The following is an 11,851-nucleotide window of genomic DNA, read 5'->3' on the forward strand; positions in this document are numbered from 1 at the left end:
CAGTCTAATCGACAACAAGAGAAATCAAAGCAGTGCTTATCCGCTTTGAGGATGGTGGGTCAACTACAAAGGACTTTGGGAGAACGTTTCAGTGTGATGGAAATGTTTATTATGTTGTGGTAGCAACCACAGGATTGTATATATTAAACTCACTGAACTTTGAAAAAAAAGAATAAATGGACTGCTAGAAATGGAAAAGTGCATTCTGTATGCTAGATTTTCTAATTCATAGTTTCTTCCTACAAAACAAATGATCACTTCAAGAGAAAAACAGTCAGCTACAATCCATTTGCTAGTTTTAGGGAATACCATTTTGGATATATGAACAATATTTACATTAGGATATTCATCCAGACTAGTTTAATATTCTTTGACAGATGGTTTGGAACAAATCTTTAGTGCTGCTATTTTTAAAGGTAAAATATATAATTTATTTGATTTTAGGTAGAAAATAACTTGCCACAAATCTTTCATTCAATAAATGTTTGCATTAACCTTTAATATTTTGATGTTTAACTGGCCTTGATATTAAGATGGTACCTATTTAGAGACATCTATAGAAGTATACTGAGTTTCAGGTTATTTATTTTCAGTACAGTTCTTACTTTTAATATTTGCTACTTGCATTTTAAAAGACAAAAAAACAACAAAAAGATTTTGTGGCTTTCTTAGCTAGGTTTTTTTTTTAAACTGCTGTGAAGAGACACCATGACCACAGCAACTCTTACAAAGAAAACATGTAATTGAGGTGATGGCTTACAGTTTTAGAGGTTCAGTCCAATATTATCATGATGGTTCTGACTATATTTTGACCAGAAGGCAGCAGCAAGTTGACTGTCACAGTGAGTCAAGCTTGAGAAAAGATACCTCAAAGCCTGCCCCACAGTGAGGCACTTTCTTTAATAAGACCATGCCTATTCCCGACAAGGTCACACCTCTCAATAGCTCCACTCCCTTGGGGGGCATTTTCTTTCAAACCACAACAGTGGCACTTTATGGTTTGTTTGAACAACAACATTTCTGATGCCTCTTATAATTGTGGTCTAATGTGACAGCAAGGTCCCTTTTATTTTCTTATTCAGAGCTACTCCTAAAATACATTGATTCTCCAAGATCTCCACATGACTTCTTTTAAATGATCGGTCCAATTGGAAATATATTGCTAGATATAAGATTTAGTATCTAGAGCAAATTTCTTTTTACTCATATCTTCCTTGCCCTCCTCTGGCAACTTTTGTTTACTTTTTGTTTTGTGTTTTAGTTTTCTCCAAGCCTGTCTTTGCTATCTGTTTTATCTTGATTTTACCTGTAAGAAAATAATGGCAAGAAGAGGTAGAGAGCATTGCCAGTGTCACTGCTGCAGGCCTAGGTGGCAACAAACATATCATAATTTTGAAATTATATCTTTTAATGACATTTACTTTTAACACTTATAAGCTCTACTTTTGTTCTCTATGGCATTTCTGTCTTTGATGTCTTCTGAAAACTTAGTTTATTTGACCAATGAGATTCAGTGTTTACCTCGCCTTGATTAGACTGAGGAAGATTCCTGTCAGTATCAAAACCATATGCAGAATTATGGCGAGGTCGAAGTTCTGGCATATTTCTCTTTTCTCTGGCACATAAAAACAAAAACAATTCAATTATGCATAACTGGTTATACAAATGTCTTAATAAATGTTTTTATAATACACAATGAATATTCACATTTTAAGACTGTACTCAAGAAAAAGAACTGATAAAAGCCACAATCTATCAAATCTCATGCATGATTAACGTGCCTTACTTTATCTGATTTTATACAACATTTCATTGTAAAAACTTTCAAGAATAGAGCTGTAAAAAGGAATTTCAGCAAATATCCATATATCTCCCACATTGATTCAACCACTACCATTTTATTGCATATATTAATATATACATATTTATATATCATTTTCCTATTCAACCATTAATCTACGTTACTTATTATGCAATTGAAAGTAAATTTTAGAAAGCAGTATATTACACAAAGAATTTCATTGTCTCATTAATGTTATATAAAGCCTGCTAGTTAGGTGTTTTAAATTCAATTTACGATAAGAAACTTAGGCTAAGGCAATTTAGGGAAACTCTCCTAGACTACCTACTTAGTGATTTGTGGGTAAGAGGTGTGAACCTTACTTAAGCTCAATAATCTTAACATTCTCCACTAAGCTAAATGATTTTGTAGAGTAGATTCAGAATTATCTCATCAATTCCCAATCCAGATAATAAAAGAGCTATAAAAAGAAACTCAAAACTAAAATCACATTAAGTGAAAGAAAATAGAGTAGCTTAAGTATACAGAAAGCCCAGAAATGAGTTCAAACCCTATGAAGGCTACTGCTATCTTGTTAGAATAAAGCGTCAGATTTATCTATCATTATCAATAATAATCGTTAATTATTTCATTAAAATCTTAGGCTAGTGAAGAAGTAAGACATATATTCTTCTTTGTGTAAGTGAAAAAAACAGTGAATTTTGGTTTACTCAAAGTCACAGAGTCAATAGAAGAAAGAGAGTTGGAATATATGTCCATTGATCAAGACCTTTGCTCAATGGTTAAAATCGCTGACTGCTCTTCAAAAGGACCCAAATTCAGTTTCCTGTACTCACATTTGGCAGTTCATAACTGTCTATATTTTTAGCTCCATGGTATCAAGATGCCTTCTTCTAGTGTCTATGGCCATCTACTCTCACATTGCATAAACAGACATACATACACATAAATAAAGATGATAAATCTATCAGAACATAATGATGGAGGAGGGTCATGGTCATTTGTCTATCTGTTGCTTTCATTGGTTAATTAATAAAGAAACTGCTTGGCCTTTGATAGGACAGAAAATTAGGCGGAGTAGACAGAACAGAATGCTGGGAAGAAGGGAAGTGAGGCAGATGCTATATCTCTCCTCTCCAAGATGGATGCAGGTTAAGATTCCTCCTGGTAAGCCACCACCTCTTGGTGCTACACTCATTACGAGAAATGGGTTAATCAAGATGTGAGAGTCAGCCAGTAAGAGGCTAGAGCTAATGGGCCAAGCAGTGTTTAAAAGAATACAGTTTCCATGTAATTATGTTGGGTAAAGCTAGCCGTGTGGGAGCTGGGCCGTGGGAAATGGCCCGCAGCTCCTCACAACAAATAAAGATGATAAATCTAACAGAACATTAGGATAGGAAAATTACAGAGACTATTTTTAAAGTGACCTACATAAATATTACTTATGGTGATTCTTTAGTGTCTTAAAGGGTTTAAAGATTATATCAACTGAAAATATAAAATTCTTCATATTAAGTTGAATTTGCAACACTAATGTTGATAAACATGTGAACACACTCACACATGCACCATATAGCACCTAAAAATATGAAATAATGGAGCAAAGATTCAAAATTTAAAATGATAAAATAATTGGTGAGTTTAATATTACTCTTTCAACAGACAAATACCTATGATAGTTCAAATCACTGATTTTGTTACAAATTGAAAACCAGTCCTTATCAATATGAGGCAAACAGTACCAGTTAGTTCTCATTAAAAAATAATATTTAAAGAATCCCCATAATGCTTGGAAGATAACATTATCATGCCACAGAGGAATGAAAAAGTAAAGTAGATGGAATTTTAATTGATAGAAATTTGATAAGATTATAAATTGATATTTCAACTTCATAGTTCTAGTTCAGAAGTTGAAAACTAGAAAGGATAGAGCTTGTTTTATGTAAAGAAATAAAGGTGATGCATAAAGGCATACCAGCTTTAACACTGTTTTAGTTAATCAGATTTCATTGGCACAGCGTGGAATTATGCCCAATAACCAGACTCTGGACCACAAACTTGGCCAAGTTATTTGATCTTTCTATGCCTTGGTATTCTCAGTATTTTATAGGGTTGTTAATAGGACTAAAATGAATTCATAGGTGTGAAACATTTGTAACTCATCTTGCCATGCTTAATAAACAGACAATACCTGATTGCTGCTTTTAGTCTTATCCTCACCATCTGTGAAGTGAGTGGGTCTGATTATAAACATCACTATTTTGTAGATGAGGAAATTAAAGCCCAAGGAGGTGAAATTAGTTAAATAAGACAGAGTCTCATCAAAGTCAAGGCTATGAGATTCATCTTTTGGTGTCTTGAATGTTGTTACTGGCATAAGGGAGTTGGATGGACTAGCACAGCAGTGTCTGATCATTTGTTCCCACATCACCAGGGAGGAATGCATGGGGCACACAAACACTGCCTTAGTGAAAAGAAACCCTGAAATCGGACACTTTGCCAATTGCATTTGGTTTTTATTTAGAGAAGGGCTGTTAAATTTTTCTCTACCAAAATCCTAAATTAAATATGTGTATTTGGCAATGTTAATTTGACTTTGAACTGTAATATTGATAAATAGGAAAGAAAATATACACATTGCATGCATGATAAATGGCATTCATTATATCTTGATTCATATGCTGATCGCATGAGAAACTATCTACTTTTCTCTAAAGTATTTAGAAGTCTTTTACCTGTGATGATCTTCATTCTTCTTTGGCTTTCCTTTACAGTAGTGGATAATCTGGATTACCACACCAACAATTAAAGCCAGTGTTATTCCAGGCAATGTTGCTACTAAAATCAGGTCCAAAGTGTTCCAGAGTTGTTCACATTTCTCCCCCATGTACCAATAGTCTCCCCACTGGCCTCTGAAATTTTGACATCTAGGTAGAGATAAAATAAATATCTCACACAACAGGGGAATACAACGTACTTTATATTGGTGAATCAGACATTTCATTATAGCTCAACCATGAAATTTCTCCTTAAGTTCCTTCTTAAGAAATTACGTCATTCCATTTCCCCATTAGCGCAAGTGTTCTAAACCTACAGGTTTGAACACATTAAGTGTAGTGTTTTAGGATTTTCTAACCATCAGCTAATGAAGATGAGGGAGTTAGCACTTGAGAACAGGGAGATAAGAAAGCTGTCTTAAGAATGCTGAGACAATGGGGATGTTCTATTGGGAACTCACCAAGGCCAGCTGGCCTGGGTCTGGAAAATCCTGGGATAAAACTGGACTCTCTGAACATAGCGGACAATGAGGACTACTGAGAACTCAAGAACAATGGCAATGGGTTTCTGATCCTACTGCACGCACTGGCTTTGTGGGAGCCTAGGCTGTTTGGATGCTCAACTTGCTAGACCTGGATGGAGGTGGGGGTTCCTTGGACTTCCCACAGGACAGGGAACCCTGATTGCTTTTCGGGCTGAGGGGGGGGGCTTAATTGGGGGAGGAGGAAGGAAATGGGAGGCGGTGGCGGGGAAGAGACAGAAATCTTTAATAAATAAATAAATAAATATCAAGAGAGAAAAAAGAATGCTGTCAAAACTATACTTTTTGCTCCCTGTTCCTACCTGTGCTCTGCTTTGGATACTCTAGCTCCATTGCTTATGGAAAAGAGTTCTACTCCATCTAAACTGCCAGTTCTTTAAGGGCAGGCTGTGTATGTCCCTCCCCACTCACTTATTTAATACAAGTTATCAGACTGATTTGCTGTACCACATTAAATGGAAAAAGAAACATGAGAAGAGACTAGACCGCCAGAAAAATAAGCCTGTCCCCGTCTTTCCCAGGACTCCTAAGTTTCTCTTTCTATTTATTTATTTATTTTTAGAAAGAAGTGACTCATTTATTAACTACATGCATTTTTATGTGGGATGCAGCCAAATAACATGAACATGGCCCTCTAGTGCATAGAATGAAAACTGGAACCACATACACCCACATAAATGTGTCTACAGGTTTGTGAAGACGGGAGGTTGGGGTTTTTTATGCCTCCCTAAGAGTGACTAAAGAAGGAGTTTGCTGGGGTAGTGTCTTTAGGGATTTCTTCACTGTCTCCTAAAGGACTGGCATTAGATTACCCTATTATCCAATAAAGGTAATTAGTAACTAAGTTACTTGTGGCCTTTTGTGTTGTTCCAACACATTAAATATTACTGTATGGTTGACATGAAGGAACTTATTAGATGGTTATTATAATCTTTTATAGCACTGATGATGTATGATTCTTTAAGAAAATATATTAGCCAGTTTCAAATCAGTATTAATCTACCTATAGGATGTGGCATTTAATATTTAATATTAAACGTCACACATTTAAGGAGGTCAAAGAAGAGTTTCCATATATCATATCCATCTGCATGTGTTTTTCCTAGAAAGATTTTGGTGAGAATATATTATTCTTTAACCTAGCAATGAATTACAAATGAATTATTTATCTTATAATAATATTTCCTTCCTTCCAAACATATGGACTATGTCCTAAGCATTATTTCTAATATTTGTGATATATAATTGAATAAAAAATGACCAGTATGCTCAATTAACTTACAATATAGCAGATAGAAGTAGAAAAATATAAGCAAAATTAGGAATTTTGAGAAGTGCTATGGGGTTAAGTAAAGTGGAATGGTAAGGGAAATTGATGCCAGTAATATATTCTTCAAGTAACACTGACATTTCTAGTAAAGCTTCTGGTGAATGAGATTTTAAAATGTGGATTATATTGAGTAGTTCTTGGTCAAAATATAGAATTATAATTAAATAAGAAACGTTGCTTTCACAGCAGGATGAATGTATTTAATGATTTATATATTATCATCTTGAAAAGTACTAAGACAGTGGCTATTATGCTTTCATCAAAAAAGTGAGGTCATGCATATGATAATTAACAAGATTTAACCATGTCATACTGGATATATACTTGAAAATGTCATGTTTTATGTGATAAATACAGGGATTCATGTGTCAAGTAGATTAATTAATAAATGAATTTTTACAAAAAGATTTTACTCCATAATGACAATATGAAACAAAGAATTTTATATGCTACTTAAGACCACTGTGAGAATTAAGTACAAAGAAATATTTCAAATATTTAGTCTAGTAACTGTTTCTGACTCTGTTCTAAAATAACATTTTATTTCTTATCCTCAACTACATGTTGCTAAAGCTAATTTTAAGCCCTCATTTTACTTAATCTATCAGCAACATTTAATACAGCTGATCACTTTCCCTTCTTTCATCACTCTCCCTTCTTTCTGACTTCCAAAACATTATTTTACTTATGCATTTTTTCTAGTTCATTGTTTATCTCTAAATACCTTTCTTAGTTTCTTATCTTCATCCTACCTGTTGCAAGGAGGCCACTTGTTGTTTCCTGGCTGCTCAGCCCCGAAATAATCACACAGAAACTGTATCAATTAAATTACTGCTTGGCCCATTAGCTCTAGCTTCTTTGTGCTAACTCTTACATATTAATTTAACCCATTTCTATAAATCTGTGTATCAACATGCGGCTGTGGCTTACCAGCTAAAGTTCTGTATGGCTCCGGTAGGGCTACATGGCTTCTCTCTGACTCTGCTTCCTTTCTCCTAGCATTCAGTTTACTTTTCCCCACCTACCTAAGTTTTGCCCTATCAACAGGCCAAGGCAGTTTATTTATTTATTCAACAATGGTATTCACAGCATATAGAGGGGAATCTCACATCACCCAACCACTTAAAGTGGGAGTGTTCTATGGATTACCATTAAGTTTTTATATTTGTATGCCTACCTTAGAGTACTTGTGGAATTTAGGAAACTAGGAAAAAGACTATGGGGAGGAAAAATAAATTATCTGAAGAGAATGGAATAGTAGAACACTGGTTATGTGAAGTGTGAGATAAGGGTAATGGAAGTTTAGGTGCAGAAATGGATGAGAGAGTAGGGCAAAGGAGAGGGTTGTAGATGGGATAACTAACATTAAAATGTTTGAAGAGCCAGGCATGGTGGTACATGCCTTTAATTCAGCACTTGAGAGGCAGAGATAGGCTGTTGCTCTCGGTGAATTTACAGCTAAACTGGTCTATAGAGTTAGTTTTACACCAGCCAGCAATACATAGTGAGGCCCTGACTTAAAAAATAGAATGTTTGAAAAAGCTATAAATTCTATATTTATATGTACATACTTACACACAGAGACAATATTTATGTAAATGTTTAGTTGGAGTCACCCTAAATGGGATTATGCTCTTTCTAAAAGCCAAAGGTTGCCAAGCTAAAAGGCCAGTGCCAAGTGTGGAACACCTCCCCTCGGGTTGTTGGTCAAAGGTCACCCATAAATCCCTGAAAGCTATCACTATTACACTTTGCTGACAACCAGAACTTGGTGGTAAGGCTTTATTATTGAAGGAACTATATACTTTTGTCACACAACATAGAAAAATCAAGTTGATGCTGATTGGGAAGCTTCCTTGAATGGTTAGGTTTCATGGTATCAGAATGTACTATGTAAACTGCTGTGGGGGGATCATCACAAAAATAACAGGTGTGACAAGATATGCCAGTGTGTGTGTGATAGTGGCACAGATGTTATGGAGTAAATGCACCACTTTTAATTGTATTTAAGGTCTTCTCCATAGTTGAAGACACATGCTAAATACTATAAATTTGTTTGGGGAGCTGAAGGCTCCATGTTGAATCTACTATTACCATTTTTGCTAAATCGATACAGTATCAATCTGCCCTCTAAATTAGTATCTCTCAACCCACAAATTTGTGTGCCTCTCACTTAGCAATTACACATCAGACAGTGGGTTATTATCTACAGTATACAAAAAACTAAAACCCAAACAATCAAGAAAACAAAATTTAAATTCGGGTACATAACTATACAAAGACTTCTCAAAAGATGAAACATAACTGACTCAAAAACACTTGAAGAAATATTCAGCATCCATAGCCATCAAGAAAATTCAAATTAAAACTACTTTGAGATTCCATCTTACCCCAGTCACAATGGCCAAGATCAATAACACTAATGAAAGTACATGCTGATAAGGATTCAAAAAGAGGGGAACATTTATTACTTCCTAGTAGAAGGGTACATTTGTGCAACCACTTTGCAAATTAGTGTGGTGGTTCCTCAAGAGGATGGGCATCAATCTTCCTCAAGATTCACTCATGTACACATACTCAAAAGATTCTACAGCCTATTATAGAGATATTTGTGCATCCGTGTTTGTTACTACTCTACTTAAAATAGCCAGGAATTGAAAACAGCATATATGTCCATCAACAAATGAATAGATAGTGAAAATGTTGTACACTTACACAATGGAATATTATTCAGCTTTTAAGAAAAAAAATAAGTCATGAAATTTTTAGGTAAATAAAGGAAGCTAGAAGAAAAATCATCTAGGTGCAGTAACCCAGACCCCCAAGACAAATATTTTTTGAAATGCTTCTTAGCAATTTGCATTTCCTTTGAGGAATCTGCTCAGTTCTTTAGTCTATCTACTTTTAATTGGGTTTAATTTCTTTTTGGTGTTTAAACTTTTTATTTTCATGTCCATCTAGACACTGATCTAGCAAATGTATACAAGGAAAATTTTTGTTTTCTATTCAGTTGGCTAGCAATGGTCATTTCTTTGAGCCATTTATTTGACTGTGAATACAAACATGGCTGCAGATGAAGGAATAAGGAAATTGAAAAATTGAATTATAATTTGAAGGTGGCCCATGATTGTAGTCCCAGAACTCTAGAAGCAGAGATAGAAAGATCACAAGCTCAAGGCTTTTCTGAGATATATAACTAGATTCTCTCTCCCAAACAAATAAATAAGATCCCCCTCTCAGTTTCTTACATAACTAAAAAAGTGGTAAATGAAGAAGCTAAACATTTAAAATATAGAGGAAGGGAGGATATTATGCAAGAATTGAGCATTCAGTGGCAATTTGTGCTCAGGTCTTCATGGGCATGATAAAGTTATATTTATAGCTACAATGAAAAATAGCTATTACAAAATGCCATTTTTCCCTCTCTCTTTTTATCCTGATAGTGAGCCAGAGTACTTGTTGTGTGGGTGAAGCTATTGGGGGCCTGGGGAAGATCAAAGTGGCTAAAACAAGGTTCAACTTACTGTAAGACTTGATAGGAAAAGAAGAAAATAAGAATAGAAGGAAGAAAAAAAGAAATAAAAGTCAGTTAAGATAACAAAAAATCAGATGTGTTATGATTTACTTTCTGCTGATAGCCCAAAATGCAATGTTGGTACTTTTATGGAAGGAACTTAGGTCTAAAAAACAGTTCTAAATGTTTACTCTTCTTCCCACGGAGGAAAAAGAGCTTCCACATTCCAGCACTGATGGGTGCTTTGCCTGGATTTCTCTGACTTGACATGATTAAGAGTGGGGCCATGGTTGCTTCAAATTGATGGCTGTTTGGGACTAGAGGTTTTACATGATAGTGATGAAAGCGCTGCTGTCCTTGAGAACTAGGACGGATATTACGTAAAGGAGGACATTCCAAACTCCAGTGGGAGAATTTAAACCCAGGAAGAAGATAGGCAGTTCTGACCAGGTGGTGGTGGCTCACACTTTTAATCCCAGCGCTCAGGAGGCAGAGGCAGGCAGATCTCTATGAGTTCGAGGCCAGTCTGGTTGTCAACAAGAGCTAGTTCCGGGACAGGCCCCCAAAGTACTGAGAAACCCTATCTTTAAAAATGAAACAGCAAACAAACAAACAAACAAACAAAAAAGATGGCCAGGATAGCCAGTTCTGGCGTTGAGAGCAAAAGCAATGCAGCCCCTGCTACCAGGTAGCATGAGCTTTCAGGTATTCACCTCAGATTGGAGGTACATCAAAATAGAGTGTTCTGGGGTGTTATAAACTGCTCACCACATCTTTCATAGTCCTGTATTCCCAGTGAAAACTATTACTGCATCTTTGAGACTAATTCTTGACTATTGGGAATTAAGTATAGTATCTAACATTTCTTGAGTACTGGGAAAAATTCCTTCTTTTGGCTTTTTTAGCACTCCTTTGAATCAAACTTTTAACATTGAGTTATTTTCATTTAGAAAGGAAGAATGCAGGTTCATAATTGATATTAAATATTATCATGTTCCATCATATATAAAAAGATAGGCACATGAAAGTGTGTATGTAAGTATGCATATCCTAACTAATAAAGACTATACCCTGACATAAAACATATAAGTTATTCTTTCAGAGATTATTTATATAGCTTTTTATTAATGCATTGTGAATGACTTTTCACTTACTTACACAGAAAGTTATGGGTTGCCTACTTTAGGATTCAAGGTCTTGGGCAATTTACACAATTCCTATGAGAAGTGTATTCATCAGGTATGACCAGCTAAATTTCAGACAACATGCAACATTACACATAGACCTTCCAATTCCCAGGATACTATGAGTTTTACAGGGGAGCAGGAATTGTACTAGCCAGTGGGGTCATGACAGGGGAACCCAAAGAGACAGTTGACCTAAGCTCGCTGAAGCTCAGAGATACTGGATCAACAGTCAGGGAGCCTGCATGGGATCAACCTAAACCCTCTGCCTGTGTGTGGCATTCGTGTAACTTAGTCTCTTAGTAAGGGTTCTAACAGCTAAGCACCACCTCTCACTGGTGCTTAGCTGTTGTTTGGTAACCTGTTTCTCATGCTGGATTACCTGGACCAGCAGTTAAGGTGAGGAGCTCAGTCCTGCCTCAACTTGATGTGCCATGCTCTGTGCAAGCCCATGGGAGATCTGTCCTTTTCTGAAAGAAGATGGAGGAGGAGTGGATTGGAAGGGGGTAGCTGGGAACAGGGAGGGTACAGGAGGACAGGAAGGAGGGGAAACTGGTTGGTATGTAAAATAAATGAAAGAAACGTTATTTTAAAAATAAATGCATTTTATCCATAAAATAAATCTATAGTATATAGTAGCTTTCACTGTTCTCAGTCTTAAATATAGTGTTTAATTCCTGAAATTGTGTTTTCTTTAAAAGCA

General features: G+C 35.7%; 1 protein-coding gene across 2 annotated transcripts in view; it reads right to left on the reverse strand.

Moving 5' to 3' along the window:
- The window catches only part of LOC101987375, a 65,565-nt gene that overhangs the window by 37,819 nt on the left and 15,895 nt on the right, over positions 1-11,851 (reverse strand). Inside the window, exons 3-4 of one of the 2 annotated variants that reach the window (XM_005366710.2) lie at positions 4,537-4,728; positions 1,522-1,615 (exon numbers count right to left, since the gene is read on the reverse strand). In XM_005366710.2, the coding sequence (XP_005366767.1) occupies positions 1,522-1,615; positions 4,537-4,728 (286 nt within the window). Of the gene's footprint in view, positions 1-1,493; positions 1,616-4,536; positions 4,729-11,851 lie in introns of both variants that reach the window. The other variant, XM_026789031.1, reaches the window with a different exon arrangement.

The sequence above is a fragment of the Microtus ochrogaster genome, unplaced genomic scaffold, assembly GCF_000317375.1.
Source record: "Microtus ochrogaster isolate Prairie Vole_2 unplaced genomic scaffold, MicOch1.0 UNK13, whole genome shotgun sequence".
Taxonomy (NCBI): domain Eukaryota; kingdom Metazoa; phylum Chordata; class Mammalia; order Rodentia; family Cricetidae; genus Microtus; species Microtus ochrogaster.